Source organism: Polistes fuscatus, unplaced genomic scaffold (genome assembly GCF_010416935.1).
Source record: "Polistes fuscatus isolate 324 unplaced genomic scaffold, CU_Pfus_HIC Scaffold50, whole genome shotgun sequence".
Taxonomy (NCBI): domain Eukaryota; kingdom Metazoa; phylum Arthropoda; class Insecta; order Hymenoptera; family Vespidae; genus Polistes; species Polistes fuscatus.
The window spans coordinates 78,620-98,310 of NW_025113130.1; the positions used below are offsets into that span (position 1 = coordinate 78,620).

The following is a 19,691-nucleotide window of genomic DNA, read 5'->3' on the forward strand; positions in this document are numbered from 1 at the left end:
TTATACCGGCGGAAATCCAATTGGCAGATCTCGAATTTCATGAACTGTAAATATCGACACGATTCTCAGGAGCGAAATCTTTATTTCATTATGGCGTGCAGGTCAGACTATTCGGTTGATTGAAGGCCCAGTGGCGCAAAAAACAGTATTAGGATGGCTCGTGATGAACGCAGGGACAACGCGTATTCCACAGAGCGTTAATTGCCATGCCGCTACTTTAGAATTGCACTGACAGTTGGAGAAATTTTAGAAATGTGAGGAGATAGCGGAGAATAATATTCAGCAGCATGAAGAAAAGTTATGCGAAATCCATTCTAGAAACAATACGCGACGAGACGAAACGCGTAGATACATAATAAGATTGCCATTTTAGGAAGAGAATCATCAATTAGGCGATTCTTACGCGAACGTATTGCAAGCATTACATGCGCTGGAATGGTCATTATCGCGCAAGCTAGAATCAAATTGGTCATATAGTCGATTGGAATCAATCAAAATTCCCAAAATTAAAAGGATTAAAACGCACGCGAAATTAAACGCTCCATCCGAACTATTTAGGCGTTATTCTTTCTTCGTGAAACTAATGCGGATAATAATTTATTGCGTCAGGTTCGCATACAACTCTCACAGTCCAAAGGAAAAAGAAACGTGGACGAATTAAAAAAAAAAAAAAGAAAACGGAATTAATTATGATATAATTTCTATCAAATCCAGAGAAGAGGTTTGGCGTCGTTTTCCGTATTTAACCCTTTAATAGATAGTCTGGGAATACTAAGAGTTAGAGATAGACTAGCAAGGAGCAAGTTGCCATACGAGTACGAACGCGATAATATTTTTATCAGCCTTACATACATTTATGGCACGCCGTGGTAAATGTTTGGATATATATTCCGACAACTCGACTAAGTTTGTAGATTCCGCAAATGAATTAAAGGCGGCGGTAAAATCATTTAAACACCATCTAATACGAATTATCGGCGATACTTTATTAGGATACGAAGCGTTATTAACCCATGTTTTAGAAATAGAGGCAATCCTTAATTCCCGTCCTATCACTCCTCTGTCTAATGATTCAAATGATCTTCGTGCTCTCACACCTGGCTATTTTTTAATTGGTGACTCATTTACGAGTTTACCAGAGGATGATTATCGGGATATACCATCTGAACGTCTATCACAATGGAAACATGTCCAGCAGATGAAACAACATTTTTGGAATCGTTGGAACAAGGAATATTTAAACGAACAGACAATTAGAAAAAAGTGGCACAGAGGTACAACCGACGACATAAGCCCGGGTACTTTAGTCATTCTTTGCGTAGATAACTCCCCACCTCTTAAATGGCCTTTAAGACGCGTTACGGAAGTACATAAAGGTTCCAACGGTATAGCACGCGTGGTAACTGTGAAAACCGCCAACGGTTTTTTAAAACGCGGTATTAAACGTCTTTCTCCTTTGCTGTACGATGCATAAAAAAAAAATTGAGATTTAGTAGAAGTAATTATTATTTATGTTTAATACATATGTAATATCTTGTTATTTGAATGTACGTATTTGAATGTATGTATTTGATAATGTATATGTAATTGTGTGTGTGTAGCGTGTTGAACGGTGCCCGTTCAAGGGGGGCGGTATTTTGCGTAATCCTACGCAAGCGAGTGAGTGAGAATCATCTGGACGTTTCGAGACATATCGACGCGTGTCGAGATATAGCGACAAAGAAACATCTTAGTTACGGTGTAACAAAGGAGCGCAGCGAGCTCCTTGCAGGGCGCTTTCTTTCTTCTAGCACGCGTTATCCCATCATTTCTATTAGTCCAATCATATGCATCGACAGCTACGTTATCTAGCTTTTCGGTAATTGGCCCACGCGTTGCATCGTCTTTTTCTATAAAAGCCGCGCGCTTTCACACTTAAATTCTATTTCTACCACGAGACCTGCGAGCGATCACTTCGAAGAGAACTACACTCCTGCGCTACTATTACATCAGCGGAACAAAGGAACAAGAGAAGAAGGCCACGTTTTCAGAATTATATTCTGCCTTTGTATTAACATCATCAGCGATAACTGCCGATAGGCAAGCCAGCGACACATCAGCAAGAACTGTATTTCAACCAAGGTTTTTATGCCGAAAGGCTTTTCCCTGCAACGAGCTAAATAAATCGTACTTATAAGTACTGACTGGGCTCAAAAAATATATTTTAATTTATTTTCACCTACCCTCATTCCTCATCCACCTATAAGTGCATTTTCAACGACAAGAAAACCACCAGAGTACCGATACAAGGCGTCGGTCGTTCAACATTGCCCATTGTATTAACTGAAACAGGCACGATAATTACTTGACCATAAATGCCGCATTAACCATTAACATGTCTCAGCAGTTTGATCTGCATAAAAAGAATACGAGGCGAAATTAATCTTTCAGAAACTAAATCTAAAAGTGGTAGAAGATGCTGACGTACATCTGGATATTTGAAGCAGTTATATGTTGATATTAAAGGAATATTCTTCTCGTTTAAAGCTTGTATGCATGTATTACAAAGCTTAGTATTTCCCATAGGTACATAAGGTATAAATTATTTTTTTTTGAAACCACAATCTGTCACTTACTGAGAATGCATGTCAAAATGAATTGTCCAAAAATTTTATTTTATATTCCTTATGAGCTCGTTTAAATTCATGATAATTGCTATATGGTAAAGTAGGATCTTAATTCATATCAATTTGCTCGCCAGTAGTATGATTAATTACTTATAGGTAGGAAGAGTTAGAATAAAAAGAGGATCCATCTGATTCAGGTAATTCCTGATCAAAGATAGTGTCTTGGTTTAACGAATTGCATTTTTCATCCGGTACAATGTCTTGATTAGACAATACATGTATATTCGAAGCGTCAGGTAAATACTGACGTATTTCATGCTAGAGATCGTGAACTTTGCTCCATGTTTGTTAATGTAATGTTTTTTGATGTTATACGATGATGACACGGCATAGAAGAATTATCCATATGCTCCTAAGCTTGCACTGTAATATAGTTGCGATAGTCATCTTTTGCAGAAAACAACGATGCATCTTGAAGTAGTATATATATAAAATAAAGACCAAATTCCAAAAGGTACTAAAAGAAGTATAAGTTCCAAAATAATAATCAGCAGTACTATTAGTTATTGCTGTGAGTTTAAAACTGTATAAATTTGTACCAGTAATCATAGGCTCAGCCGATGGTTAAGAAGTATCTAGTAAATTCGAAGTCGATGGGGGTACATAAAGTTCTATTCACAGACAATTGTTTTTCTTGAAGAAATAAATGTAAATAACTTCAAATAACTTCAAATAATTTCAAATAACTTCAAAACATAAAGACTAAACAAATAAAATAAATAATTAGCAATAATACTAGTTATTGCTGTGATATTTAAATTATTTAATTGTGTACCGGTAATTACAGGCTTAGCTGATTGTTCGCAAAGTAAATTAGAAGTAGACGGAGCTCATAAAAATTCATTCGCAGGCAATTCATACTTTTTTGGAATTATTTTTCTTCACAGCCAATGAACTCTAAAACGTTTTGCATTAGCGTCCAATATGTTTTCTTTATTTTCCTCATGATTTTCCTTTATTTCTTTATTCTTTTTTCTACGAAGATTATAATCTTTACATTTCTCTGCATTAGTTTTAGACAAAACTCGAAAACTGAAACAAGAATATAAATGTATACTGATACTGGTCAAAAAGCTTCAAGAGATTATAGTTTAATGCGGATTATTTCTTCCCAGTGTGATAAAAAAAAAATGGTTTCTTCAAAAATCTTTCATGATTTCAATATCGTCGGCTTCTTCTTCTTATTGTTAAAAATATTGCACTCTGTCTTCCAGTAAAATGATTGATCATCTATGCAGAGATAATAAGTTTTCTAATGCTTTGGCTAAATATTTTTCAAGAGAATTTTCAAGAAAATTATAATATCTGTTTCTTTCAGAAGAAGACAGAGAAATACGCTGTCACTACTTCTGTTTCATCTAGTGCTAGAATCTGCTATCAAAGAATTGCAGAAAATTAAGGATGGTCTGCAGCTGAACAGGGCTATGCGACTGCTAACGAATGCGGACAATATTTCTTTGTTAGGGAACAATAAGTAGAAATTAGTTAATATCACAAGAACATAACTGGACAAAACAAGAAAACTAGGGTTGCAAATAAGCGTGGAAAAAAACAAATATATAGTCACAGATGGAATGCAAAATTTTCATAATATCGGAAATTCTGTCGTAAGTGATAAAATTTATGAATGGCCTGAATGGGTGAAAAACGACCCGCGTATAAAATACTTACTGGTATACCCAGTGGGAAAATACCATTGGGTAGATCAAGGGATAGATGGGAGGACAATACTAGGAAGGATATTAAGGAAATGGGATATGATGATCGCGAATAATGGGATCGCGCTTAGGAACAGAAAAACTAACGGGATTTTTTATATACGGCAATGAGCTATCGAGCTCCTAACGCCACCTAATAATAATATTACTCTATATAACATGTCTTCTCTTTTTTTTCAGCTTGGCAATATGAAGGCACGCACAAGCATACATATATACAACGCATAGTAAAAAAGAGTAGGAAGGCTACGATGCACCGCACAAAATAGAGACCGCGATATTAGGAAACACAGTATACTTTAATCTACCTCATTATTTCGCAGGCTAAATCCAATAGATTCATATGTATGTCTTTTTTTAATGCGGTACGTCATTTTCGTTTTATCGACTGCGATTTATCGGATTTCAATCATAACGATCCTAATGATGTTTTCACGTGAAAAATTACAATAAACACTCAGTATTCAATGTAAAAATAAAAATATAGAAAATTATGATTGGGAATTAAGCAGACAGCAAAAAAGTTGAAAAAATAAACTACTCATTTTAAAAATATAATTTTTAAAGTCTTAAAAAAGCACAACTTCGCCTACATGATCGTGAGGGTCATGTTGCCGGTCCAAAGCCCGGGTAAAGGAGGAGGGTTGTTAGGTTAGGTTAGCTACCTGCCTGACGTAAAATAAAGCTCAAGCTCGAAGAAACCACAACGCGCCTCGGAATAGGACGGATACAATGATGACGACCCATGCTAGAAAACGGATAACGAATTGGAAAAGAAAAAAAATTAACAGGATTGCCTCTTGGAATGTAAAATCCCTTAATAACAAGAACAAGAAATTCTAAAAGAACTTGAAAATCAGAAAATAGACATTGCTGCACTCCAAGAAACGAAGAAGAAAAACAAGGGCCAAAGAATATACGGTGAATATATTGTGATATACAGCGGCGTAGAAAAGAGCGAACGAGCTAAGGAGGGTGTCGCCATTGCCTTACATAAAAGATACATCAACCAGATCGAAAGATGTAAACACATATCATCACGAATTGTACTGCTCGAGTTGCTGACAGATTTGTCCCCACTAAATATCTTGTCCATTTATGCACCAGACGAAAATAAAGCTAAGCAGAAACGTGAAGACTTCTACAAAGAACTTGAGCGTATCATTGAATCACTACCCCCGAAGGAACGAGTAGTAATATTAGGGGACTTTAACGCTCGCATTGGTCACCAACCGATCCCCGGCATAATGCAGAGATTCAATGAGCAAACACTGAATGAGAACGGAAAACTCATGATAGACTTCTGCTCCCTAAATGGATTTAGAATCACAAACACATTTTTCAACTTTAAAGAGCAACACAAGTACACTTTTAGCAACACACAGGGTCAACGCTCAACCATTGATTATATTTTAACCAATAGTTATATACCATCATCTGAAATCTTGCATGTGAGAATACTTAACTCAGCCGACGTTGGAAGCGACCACAGTCTACTTCTTGGTAAATTTAGAATCAAATGCCACCACAAAAGAAAAGATCAAAGTCACGTAACAAACGAAGAAAGAGTAAAGATAGATACCTTCTTGGATACAACAACACGAGAATTATAGAAAAGACGTTTAAGAGAAAAAATCGAACTAAACCCAGCTGATAATCGTGACGAAGAAAACTCTATATTGCTGAAACTAAAAACAAACATAAAAATCGCGGCCATAGAGGCATTGGGAACCAAGAAATGTAAAAAACGAGGCGTCGTAAAAAATAAAATTCCATGGTTCTGCGAAGAGATAAAAGAACAATGTAAGAAGAAAAAACAAGCCTACCTTAAATATCTTACAACTAGAACTGCCGAGTATTACAACGCATACAAAAACATCAGGAACGAAACTGGTACGCTAGTTAGAAGAATGAAGGACATTCACTGGGAAAAGTTCTCAAAACAACTAGAGAAGGACTTTTACGGTCTCCAAAAACAAATGTGGAGATTCATTAGAAACCAGAAGAAAGAAATTGCGGAATTAATACCAGTAAGCCAAATTGATAAGGAAACATGGACCGCATATCTAAGAGACCTATACAAGGATGACCAACCTAACACAACACAAGGTGTCCCAGATATCATGATAAATAATAACATCTCTATCGACGAAGCTGACATGAGAAAAGCACTATATGGATTGAAAAACAGGAAGAGCCCTGGTCAAGACGGCATCGCAAATGAACTCCTCAAATACGGTGGAGAAAGATTGGTTCAGGAGTTGACTATTCTCACACAAAGGATCCTCGAACAAAAAAAAATTCTGGACGAATGGAGAACAAGCATAATGATTTTACTCTTTAAAAAAGAAGATAAAAAACAGGCCAGGAACTGTAAAGGAATAAATCTGCTATGCACTACCTTGAAATTAGTCACCAAAGTAATCTCAAATCTTATCAGTGAAAGGATAACACTAGCTTACGAGCAACAAGGGTTCAGACCTGGACGATCATGTACAGATGCAGCATTCGTCGTCAGACAAATAACAAAAAAGTCGATAGAATATCACTATTCTTACCAGGACCGGTCAAATGACCGTTTTTAAATTTTCATTTGGAATTTCCTACATTCAACGTATGTGAATCGCCTTTAAACTTTACCACTTTTCCTCATATATATGTATGATATATTTTTCAATATTCACTTATTTTTCTATTGTTTATTTTCCGAGAAAAATTTGTAGTCTGTCTTACCTACCACGACCGGTCATTTGACCGGTAGTACGATTTATACATTTATGTAAGAGTTTCTCTCTAAGACTCAATGCCAAAACTATAAAGTCGTTACAAACGAAAGGTAATTTAGTTATGACACATTTTATCCGATAAGTGCCTTCCAGAAAATGGTTTACGGCACTTCCAAGTGTTTACAGTTCTCACTCGACTATCGGGCTAGCGGTGTTTATTTGCTTGATTGATATCCGATACGGTCAAGATCCTCGAATGTTCTACGCCATCTCATCTACTATGACGTAAAATAAATAAACTTGTAACTGAAGGAAGTGTATAGACGTCTTCTCACGAATTCAAATCAGTATAGTCTTGCGACACGAACAGAGTGCATCGAACGTGAAAGTCACAAAGAGCATACTTGGCAGTCTTTTATTATTATTTTGTAATATTTTATATCGTATTACGTGTTATAAGTGCCATTTTCAAAATAGTGAACAAGACTAACAATACTTCGCAGTAAGTTTCACATTTTATCTTTTATTCTTTTTTTATCTATTTTGATTTACATTTTCATATTTTAGTTTTTATTTTTGTAGAATATTTGACCCCAAAATGGCAAGACGTTTGAGGAGTGCGAATGTATTATTAGAGAGAATAAATGATATCGATGCAGAATGTTCTGAAGATGATCAGGAAATTCTGGATATGTAAAATAACAATACGGAAAATTATGATCCACTTGAAACAGATTCGAACACCGATGAGAACGAAGAGAATATTTCGAACGTACGTAGACGACGAAAGAGAAGGAGATTCTTAGTTAGTTCCGATAGTGAGAATGAGGAAGAAGTAAGCGAAATTGCGATGGACGGAACTGTTTGGCACGAAGTAAAAATAGGGTCTAATCCTGGAAGAGCACCTGGTCATAATATTTTTAGGGAAACATCAGGCCCGACTGGGTACAGTAAACGTAATATTATGAAAGGCGAAGTTAGGACGGCATTTTCTGTGATAATTGATAAGAATATAATCGTACTTATAAGAAAGTGCACAGAGGCAGAGGCATTTAGAGTGTTGGGATATAAATGGGAACTATCTACTGCAAAGTTATATGCATTTTTTGCAATTCTGTATGCACGCGGCGCATATGAGGCTAAGAATATAGATATAGCACTTCTATGGAATAAAAAGTGGGGCCCGCCTTTTTTCTCAAATACTATGAGTAGACATGACTTTACGGAGATTATGAAATTTATTCGATTTGACGACAGAAATCAACGAAACGAACGGTTACAAACCGATAAATTTGCTATGATTTCCGAAGTTTGGTACAAGTTTATTGACAACAGTCAGAATTGTTATAAACCAGGACCATATATTACTATTGACGAACAATTGTTTCCAACGAAAGCAAGGTGTAGATTTACTCAATACAAGCCCAATAAACCGGACAAATTTGGTATAAAATTCTGGTTAGCATCCGATGTGCGTAGCAAATATATAATAAACGGCTTTCCATATTTGGGAAAAGATGAAAGTAGAGAACCCTCAGTTCCTCTTGTAGAGTTTGTAACTATGAAATTAGCAAAACCGTATGTAGGATGTGGAAGAAATATAACCACGGACAACTTTTTTACAAGCCTACCTTTAGCAACAAAACTTTTAGCAAAAAAAACTACGATTGTTGGGACAATTAGAGCAAATAGAAAAGAGCTACCAAGACTGGCAAAACTGAAAAATGACGACATGGCACTTTTTTCAACCAAACTCTATCGCTCAAATAATTGTATGTTGACAGTTTACAAAGCCAAACCAAGAAAGAAAGTTCTAATTCTCAGTTCAATGCACAACTCCGTACAAATTGAAAAAAATGACACCCGAACACCGGAGACAATTCAATTATATAATAGCACCAAGTTTCGCGTAGATGTGACCGACCAAATGGCCAGAAATTATTCGGTAAAATCTAAATCTCGGAGATGGCCTTTGCAAGTATTTTTTAATATCTTGGATTTAGCCGGGATAAATGCATGGGTGTTATATAAAGAAACTACGGGAGGAGAAATTACAAGACAGGAATTTCTATTTTAATTGGCAGAAGAACTTGCCATCGAATACCAACAAGAGCTCGGCAAAAAAAATCAACCAATACCCATAGCAAGTACAAGTACAGGTTCTCGTGAACGGAAAACATGTCAGATAAGGTATTGTAAAGATAATAAGACGAACAAAATCTGTCTAAAATGTAAAAAGTACGTATGCGGAAAATGTACAGTTGAGAAGCCCATTTGTAAAAAATGCGAGGAAAACGAATAAAATGTAGATTATGTACTCTTGAATAAAAGAAAATATATTTTTATACTAGTAAGCTGGCCATTGGTCTGCATTCAATATTGAAAAATATAAGTTGTGAAAGACCGGTCATTTGACCAGCCGCGGTAGGAATAGGTATACGTGAAGTGTCGGTAGGAATAGTGATATAATAAACCGGCGTTCTTCTGCTATATAGACCTAAAAAAAGCGTTCGAAAGGATAGGACTAACTGATGTAGTTTATCTCCTCTATAACAGACAAATACCAAACAACATCATAAAAACAATAGAAGATATATACCAGAACAACAACATACAGGCAAAGATAGATAACGAACTAACAGAACCCATAACACTGGAAAGAGGCATTAGAACGGGTGACTCATTGAGCCCGCTACTATTCAATATTATCATGGATAAAATTATAAAAAAAGTCTGTAGACAGAAAGGTTATGGGATGGGAGATAAAGAACTGAAAATCATGCATATTTTCAGAAGACGCAGTTTTAATAGCGAAAAATAAAGACGATCTGCAGAGACTTCTACATGAGTACAACACAATGGCTCAATCTCATGGGATGTTAATATCTACATCCAATACTAAGTGAATGACCACATCCAAGATACCCCTTAGATGTAAATTGGTGGTTGATGGGAGCATTATACAACAAGTGATGAAGTTTGACTACTTAGGTATAGAAATTTCCAGCTTTGGTTAAATAGAAACGGAAGTAAGAACACAAGTGGTTAAGGCAACAAGAGCTGCGGCACAACTCAATGACACTATATTCCGCAACAAACATCTCAGAATAGACACAAAAAGCCGTATTTACAAGGCCACTATAAGACCCATACTAACATATGCGGCGGAAATAAGACCCGAGACATCTAAAACCCGCCAGATGATGAAGACAGCGAAAATTAAAATAATCCGGAGAATAACCGGAAAATCTCTATGGGATAGACAAAGAAGTGAAGCCCTCAGAAGAACATGCCAAATCGACAACATCAATGATTGGGTATTGGGGAGGAAAATTCAGTGGAACGATCACATAACCCGAATGACAGGGGACCGAATTGTGAAGATCGCTAGGGATAGATCACCACTAGGAAAACGAAGCCCAGGAAGACCACGAAAACGATGGGCGGACGATATACCTAGAAGAAGCGAGTTGCGATGAAGAACAGGCAATATGCCTATCTGGACGCAGGAAGAAGAAGAAGAAGAAAAGCACATTTTTTATACATCGTTTGTTTAATTGCAGTTCGAACAAGGACGAGACAAATTTGTTTTTTATCAACAAATTTTTGCATTCTTTAATATAATGGGTACCTGAACCATTAACACACTTATATTAGCGATTGAAATACTTCTTAGTGTAACCGTTCTCTGGGCACCTTTAACATTAAACAATTTTTTTTTTTTATAGCTGGTTCAATTTTAACTGTAGTATTATTTAGGTAGCATATAATAATTTCTTTATTTTCCCAGCTTTACAGCAATGTATATTGACTTGGTTTACATTTTGTTCCTTACTTACATTTATTCCTTAATCTAACACATTCCTAAACATAACAAACTCCTCCTTATCTCTATCTTAGTATTTCTTGTACTTTCCCTTATCCTACTTTCTCCAATTCATACCCTTTGATTTTGTTATTTACTAGCCTCCTTCCATTGATTGTCCACACTCCTTAGCTATCCCTCTAACCTTTCGTTCTTTTTACCCTCTAGTATCTTCTCTTTCTTCAATTCTTTTCTCTTTACTTTCTGGCATTTCTCTATGAGGTGTTTCAGTGTTCCAGTTTCTGTGCTGCTCAGTGAGCATCTTTTTTCCTTTGTTCTAGCCAATACCTGTTGTTCTCCTCTATATTTCCGCACCTCGCCCTCGCTAATAGCTTCCTCCTCTCGTTTTTGTAAGATATTCTGGTTTCGTAGCCGTCCTTATCTGCGCATATATCGGATTATATCTCGTTTCCTTTATTTTGTTATTTTGTATCTGTCCCTTTTCTCTCTATTCCTCTCTTCCAACAGCCCATTTACGTCTATCTCTTGCTGTCTCAACTGCTCTATTCCTAACTAGCTGTACCCGTTTTCTTTTGAGGAAATCCTCTAACTCCTTACTGGTTTTGGTTTTACAAATTTCTTTCTCTTTCTTCTTCAAACTCTATTTGACCAGTGTCCTACCCTTCGCTTTTCATACTCCATCTTCGAATCTTAACGCACGTTGTCCAGCTCCTATTCTAATCTTATCTCTCTTTGTTTCTTGAGAATTATATATCCTGGCGTGTAATAATCTATCCCAAAACACCAGCGAATGTACTTCTGCTGTACTCTCTCCAGTTCAGTCCTTTCCGCCCAATCGAAGAGCTCTACTCCCAAGGGCATCACTTCTTTAACCAGGCTATCAGACATCATTATTCTTCATTTAAATTCGTCCCTGAACTTCTTTTCTCCGATGACCCAGACTTGTCTTACCACTACATTTGCTTTTTCCGTTCTCTCTCTCTCTCTCTCTTTCTCTCACATGGCTCGTCATGCTCCCGTTCCTTTGTAAACATACTCCTAAATATATAAACTTTTCACCCTTTCTATTGCCTTTCCTTTACATTCCCAGCCTTTTTTCTTCTTCTTTCTTCTGCCCTTCCCAAAGATGAGCATCTTCATCTTTTCTGCGTTTAACTAGAGCCCTTTCCTGTCTAAATACCTCTCTAATTTTTTTACCATAGATTTTATTTCTTTTTATTTGTCCGCAACCAATACCATGTATTCTGCATATGCCAGCGACAAGAATTTTTCCATTCCTACAACCAGCACTCCGTCTTGCTTTATCCTCAGCACTTCTTCCAGATCCGCTATGCAGACAGTAAGAAACGTAGGACTCAGAGAACACCCCTGTCTGACTCCTTTCTTCGTCCAAAATCTTCCTGTTTCTCCTTCATTTGTTCTTATTACGTTTACCGTCTCTTCATATATTTCTTTCGTTCTCTCTATTAGACCTTTCCTTACACCCCTATCCTCCATTGCCTCCCACAACTTGTTTCCTCTCACCTTGTCAAATGCTGCCTTCAGATCTATAAAGAGCGCGTAAACTTTTCCGGCTCTCTTGTTAAGCTCCCTCTCCACCACGTGCCGCAGCACGTAGACGTTGTCATTCATACCCATTCCTCTTCGAAATCCCGCTCGTGTATCCGGCAGTATTCTTTGCTCTTCTATTTGCTCCTTTATTCTTTTATTTAATATAGCTGCATATACCTTGTACGCTGTTTCCAGTAGCGTTATCCCTCTGTAATTTTTCACATCTTCTACATCTCTTTTTTTAAATATAAGCACTGTAATTCCATTTCACTACTTGCTTGGGAATCCTTCGATTTTCCATACTTCTTTTAGGATCTCTTTCAATTTTTTCCGTGTTGTTATTTCACAGAACTTCAAAGCTTCGCTCGGGATGCCGTTTTGTCCTACTACCTTCTTCCTCTTCAGCATCGCCAATTGTCATTCTATTTCTTCGTCTTTTAGGTCCTCCTCATCTCCTTCCTTTTCTAGAAGTTCCCATTTTGTTGTCTCACTAGGGGACCTTACACTGAGGCCGACACGGATTTTAACGAGCTTTGATATATTAGTAGTATAATTTGAGGTTGTTATCGTGGTAAAGTATTTTTCCATAACGCTCAACCATTTTTGAGAAAAAAGCTTTTGAAGTTTCGGATTTTGTTACATACATATTTATATTATCTTAAATTCAACCGTCTTTCAAGTGACGCACTAGCGTATCTAGTAGCGTTCTCGCTTTTCGTGCCGCTAGTAAGTGTTCGATCCTTCATGGGGGAATTTATTTTTAATAATTGTTTTCTGTCTGTTTTTAAATTTTTTTTTCATATTTTTAAATTTTTAAATATATACAAGAGAGAAAAAATTAATTATTACAAAAAAATTAGAAATAATAAATTTTTTCACATCTTGCGAAAATAATAAAGGAAAAGTTTATCTTTGAATTACAGTTAATATTTTATTTTTTAACAGGTATATAAAAATAGATAAATTTTTAATAAACTAACAAATAACAATCGTATATATTCTAATCATTACAAAGTTCATGTATAATTTTTTTATATCTATGAATCTTAAAATTTATTGTACATTTATTATTATTTATTAAACGCAGGTTCCAGAGTGATAGTTTTCGTAAAATCATTCAAAACAATAAATTTTTTCTCATCTAGCATAATTAATAAAAGATGACTTGTTACATGAACAAATACTTTTTAAAAGGTTTGTTGAAAAACAAACCTAATTAACGTTTAAAAATATTTCTCTTTCATTTGGTTTTAATAACTTCAAAGCGTACCATGCATATCGAATCATTTTATGAAAAATTTTTGATGACAATTGATGATGGACTATTGATTGTATCTTGATACAATCTTCACGAGAGATAAATCTTCATTTATCTATTTTCATATACCTGTTAAAAAATAAAATATTAACTTTAGTTCAAGGATAAACTTTTCTTCTATTATTTTCGCGAGATTGGAAAAAATTTATTATTTCTAATTTTTTTGTAATAAATAATTTTTTCTTTCCTGTATATATTTAAAAATTAAAAAATATGAAAACAGACAGAAAAAAGTTATTAAAAAAAATTGTCCCCATGAATGATCGAACACTAACTAGCAGTGCGACAAACAAGAACGCTACTTGATACGCTAGCGCGCCACTTGAAAAACGGTCGAATTTAAGATAATATAAACATGTATGTAACAAAATCAAAAATTTCAGAAGCTTTTTTCACAAAAATGGTTGAGCGTTATGGCAAAATACTTTACCACGATAACAACCTCAAAGTATACTACTAATATACAAAAGCTCGTTAAAATCCGAGGGTATCCCAGTTTAAGGTCCCTTTGTCAGACTTTTCTTCCTTTCCTCCTAAAAGTTCACATAAGTGTCCCCTCCATTCCTCATTCGTTATTTTCTCTCATATAGTTTCTCTCCTTTTCCTCCCTTATTAATATTCTTCCAAATCTTTGCTTCCGTCTTCGCGTTTCTTATTTATTCCATTTCTTCTTTTTTCCTCCTTTTTTGTTTCTCTATGCATAACTTCTTTTGTTCTGCTTTTCCTTCCTAATACTCCTTCCTCTCTAATACACATCTCTTCAACATTTTATACAGTTTCTTCAGCTTCCTTTTCTTTCTTGTGCATTCTATGTCTTTTAAAATCTTCTCTCCTAATTCTCTTTTTCTCTGTCAAATTATTTCTCTTACCGTGCATTATCTTATTCCTACTTGTAATTCTTTCCAGCTGTTCTTTAACCTTTCTTTGGTGAATTCTTTGTTTCTGGTACTTTCCTTAATGTTTGTTATCTTCTCTTTGCTCTAGTTTATAATCACTGTCGTGGTTACTATCTTTTCTTTCTTCTTTCTATATTTTTTATCTATATCAATTTGTAGACTGAAGGGAAGGTTGTCTGATTCCGTCCTTCCCTCGACTCTAAATCTCTTTATCTTGTTCCATCCTGCTGTGTTCAGTAAGACGTAGTCAATCACCGTAGCTCCGCCACCTCTCACGTAGGTACATTCTCCTTCCCTATTCATCGCCCTCTACATTACCATTCGCTATATGCCATCTTCTTTCCTCCGTTAATCTTATTAGATGCTCTCCTTCTGCGTTTTTTTTATTGTCCTTTGATTTCCGTCCTTCTTCCTGTTTACCGTCGCATATTTATTCTTTCGTTCATAGTATTTCTCTTTCTTCTTCCTTTGATATCATTCTGTTCATTTTTTCTTCTGTTTCTTTCATCTCTTCTCTGTTTTATACTGTCAGTACGGTCCATGTGTCATTCTCTTTTCTCATATTCCTTTTCACTACTCCTTTTAGCTTTATCATCTTCTCTTTCACGTTCAACTCTTTCCTTATTCCCGTGATGATCACCTCCTTAGCTCTTCCTTTTTTCTTCTCATTTTTCGCGTATTAGCAACTCCAGTTGTATTTCTTTGGTAGCCTATTCTTGATTTTTTCTCAGCTTTCTTCCTCGAATAACGTTTCTATTAGACCTAGCCCATCGAAGTTCCGTACGTACTCTCAGAAATTTCTATCCTTATTCGTTATTTCCGCTACGTTCCAGAACAGAACTCTTCCCCCCTGCTTCTTCTCGTTTGCCTTTTTTACTTATCTTTCACTGCTGTTCCGCTGGTTCTTTACCAAAAATTCGGCTTCTCCGAGAACTCTCCCTTAATCTCCTGCCAGAAAATCTATTTATCGATTACCCTTATTTTTTAAAACCCTATTCTTACCCTGCTCCCTTTTCTCACTTCCTCCTTTGCTGTTTCTACTAGGTATCTTTGGATATCTCTTTCCTCACTTATCAGGTCGTTATCTATGTATATCGAGCTTCCTTTGACTTTGCTTTTGTTTTTCATTACTTCTTGCTTTGACTCCCAGTTATTTAGGACTGTCAGGATTATCTTTCTTTCTCCTTCTATTACTCTTGCCCACTTACTTTCCTCTTCTCTCCTAATCCAAGGTTGCTTATTAACAGCCGGTCTACCTGTTTTTTCCAGTCTTCTTTCCTTACATTTGCATTTCCTATTACAACGTTATTTCTATTTTCAAGCTTGACTTGCTCGTCGATTATATTTTTCATTTTTCTTATCTCCGCTCCTATTCTTTTCTCTGTTACTTACCCTATTTTTTCTTCCATCTTTCTTAATTTTTGTTGCAGATTTGGCTCGTTTCCTCTTCTTCTTCTTTCCTTTAATTGACTGATTCTTTCTTCGATTTCTCGCCAGTTTACCTTCCACTCCTCTTTTTCCCTTTTCCGATTTCTTTCACATTCCTGTAACGCCTTCTGGAGCTCTTTGATTCCTTTCTGGCTTTTGTTACTCACCCTGTCCACAGCCTGCCTAAAATTTCTAACTTCCTCCGTCAGCAGACTAATCGATACGCTGAGTCCTCTCAGCAATTGCTCCTTCGTTTACTCTATCTCTTTATTCTTTGCATTTTCCTTTCTCTTTCCTATATTTAAATACTGCTCTATTGCATTTCTTGTCTCCTGCCTTATCGTTCTTTCTTCGTTAGTTGGTCTTTATCTCCTCGTTTTCTTAACTTCAAACCTTGCTTCTGTTTTATAGTCTATGTCGTTCCCTACCTTATCGACCTCGTTGTTTCTGCTTCCGTTCTTTGTTCCTTCCATTTCCTACGTTCGCTTAACCAAACCTCATTTCTTCCCGGATTTTTAGTTTTCTCTTTTCTTTTCTTCTGCCTGTTTTATTTCTACACTCTTATTTCCTCTATCTCATCTTTTGCTCCCGCTTCTTTTAAGCCCACTATCATCTCTCTTCTTTTCCTATTGCTTCCTAATTTTCTATACAAAGTTCGTACTCCCACTGACGTTAACCGCTTCAAACACTCCCTCCACCTAAGTCCTTTTAAGTGGCTTATATTAAGTATTGTATTATTGTCAGGTTTTTTTTTCAAGTACATATAAATCATATAGAAAGCGGAGAATTATATGTTTTTATTAAATATATGTAAGAATTTACGTATAGAGATATATATTTATAATGGTAATAATAAAGTAGTATTTATTAATAAATACTCAACAAGGTATAATGTTTTTAAGAGATAGAATATTAAGTATCTATAATCTAAACTAATGCTACGATTTACTAAGTGTAACTCTCTACGTCCGCAAACAACCACAAGGAACACCCGAATCCGACTCGTCGTCGCCTATCGTAATCCTTCGCCGTTCCCCGTTGTCTTCTGTACCTCCCGTCACACTTTTCCCTTGTCGTCTCAATCAAAAACTACCACAGAACGCACCACCAGTCCCTTCCGTCGCCTACTTATACCCTACATCCCCTCCATCGTCTTCCGTTGTTTCTTCGTCATTCCTTCTGGAAACTTCCCGATCATTCCACACCACGCACAAAGGCTTTTCCGGTATTTCACATTATCGAGAACGTTTGAGAGACTTCGATGTAGCTACACAAAGGCGACAAGTTTAGATGATGTAACCCTAAACCTAAACAAATATCCTAAACTAACACAACGGTCCCTTTCTTTATCCTCGCCCGATGCGTTCTTTTATTCCTTTCTCACACTCATACCATTACACATTCATATCTATACTTTTAAAATAATTCAAAACCCCACATATATTTATTACTCGATACCCAAGCTTTACGAGTAAATCCATTAGATATCAGAAGCAACAGAGTAATGAACGTTTCTTAGAAATACACGTAACAAATGTTCTTGTTTTATATGAAACGTATCAAAACTACAATTAGATGATTGTAATAATTTACAATTACGATTACGTTATCTATATAGGTTAGCAAAGGTGGAGGTACCTGTGACGATTTTTTATTTTTAGGGATATCTTTATTCTTACTTGAAATTAAAATAAAAAATCTTTTAGCAGTGGAAACTACTCGTAGTGTTCATTGATTGCTGTCATCTTCTTCTCTTGGCCTTTTTTCGTTGAAGGTCTAGTTACACGTCTGGGAGAAGTAACTATTTGCTAAAGCGGAAACAAATTAAATGTTTGCATACTTTGATCAAGGATATGCGATAGACTTACTAGGTGTTTTATTCTCTCCGCTAAAGCAATGACTCGACTAAGAACTTTGTGATGTTTTAGACAACTAATGGAGTCTGCAATGTCAAATTATTGTCGGTTTGCTTCTTAGCTTTTTTATGAAACTGTTTGAGAGATTGTATAAGATTAATAACTATTATAAAAGTTAAAAACATTAATTCGTTGTTTATTTACTTTTCCATAAGGTTTCTGTCTTTACTTGAAATTTTACCTTAAATACGAGTCTGGAAGCAACAAAAGACTGGCCAGATCCCATTTACCACTATGTGCCCAAAATGTTCAGTAATTCCGATTAGATTTCAGATTGTTTGCCCTACGATTTTTTTAATATTTTAAAATATTACGAAAGATCACAAAGAAGAAATTGGTTTTTCTGATGTTTATGTGCTTTGTAGGTGTTTTTTCTTGAATCAGCACCGTTGTAGAAGAACTGCATCGGTTTAAATATCTTATCTTTTATCTATGTTATTCCCTCTGCTTATTGATCTCTATATCCTAAATATTTTTTACAACAATCTTAGTTACAGGTGTTCGACGTAAAAGAGTTTATTATTTATAGATGAGAGAGCAATTTTTAAGGAAATATTAAGTAAAAGCTTTCGCAGCGCCATTCTACCTAGAATCCTAATCTTGTATTGCGTATACAAGTAAATACACATGCATACACACACACTTTAACATTATAAGCTCATATTATTGCATCAAAACTCTTAAAATGTAGAGAATAGAGAACGAGTCCTAAAGTCTTACATTTACTTGGTATACATGAGTTTTATTTATATAGTTCTTTCTAATAGCTTTTTTTTAATTTCAGATTATCCGAATCATTAGAAAAAAATTTTAATTTTATAATTTTGGTACAATTGACCGGAGGTATCATGCAACTTATTCTTGTTGGCTATGACGCTCTTATCGTAAGTTTTAATTAAAAAAAAATAAAAAGTTTTCAAAAATTAAAACAACGTTTCAATAATAAAAATTATTTAGTAAAAAAATCATTAAAAGTTTAATAATACCAGATATTATAGTCTTTTTCGTCTGTTTTTTCAGAGTTTAGCTGATGGAGAAATAATGATGATATTTCCATTTCTTATGATTTCTTCTGTAATTTCTTGCGCACTTTTAATCTATTGTTATATGGGAGAGTGTCTTATAAAAGAAGTAATTTTAGCTGTGTTTTTTTAAAATAAAATATCAGTGTAAAACATATGTTCATTAGTAACATAGTAAATTATTTTCAGAGTATTGTATTTGGTGAGGCACTTTATCTTTGTGAATGGTACAATATTTCTAAAAAAGAAAAACAGTTAATGCATATTTGTATGATACGATCAACTAAACAGATGAGTTTAACTTCAGGAAAATTTGTGATTGTATCGCTTACTACTTATACTGAAGTAAGTATTATTCTAAATAATTACTAAAAATATGTCAGTACAGAGTTTGTACGCTATTACTAGTGATGAACGACCGTTGCTTTGATCGGCACTCTAGTGTTTTTTATTATCATTTGAAAATGCCGTCACGTGTAAATATCGAGAGTTGTTTATTTGTTTGGAATAAAAATAGGATAAATATTAGGTTTAGTCATAAGTAACTTCCGACGCAGCTATGTAAAATCTATTATTCGATTTTACCAGCTATGAGTTACCATGACAACGAGTTTTTGTTTTCAT

At 35.3% G+C, this 19,691-nt stretch overlaps 2 protein-coding genes across 2 annotated transcripts; both read left to right on the forward strand.

The window, feature by feature from the left end:
* Positions 1-856: 856 nt before the first annotated feature.
* LOC122522697 lies at positions 857-6,969 on the forward strand. The gene is made up of 4 exons (XM_043643984.1): positions 857-1,436; positions 3,454-3,516; positions 5,231-5,887; positions 6,035-6,969. Exons 1-4 carry the CDS (start codon positions 857-859, stop codon positions 6,967-6,969), a joined length of 2,235 nt encoding a protein of 744 aa, XP_043499919.1.
* Positions 6,970-7,115: 146 nt separating this feature from the next.
* Positions 7,116-9,187, forward strand: LOC122522698 (piggyBac transposable element-derived protein 4-like). The gene is given in 3 exon segments (XM_043643985.1): positions 7,116-7,220; positions 7,297-7,612; positions 7,693-9,187. A coding segment is annotated over 1 exon segment (1,479 nt). The 5' UTR covers positions 7,116-7,220; positions 7,297-7,612; positions 7,693-7,708.
* Positions 9,188-19,691: the final 10,504 nt, after the last annotated feature.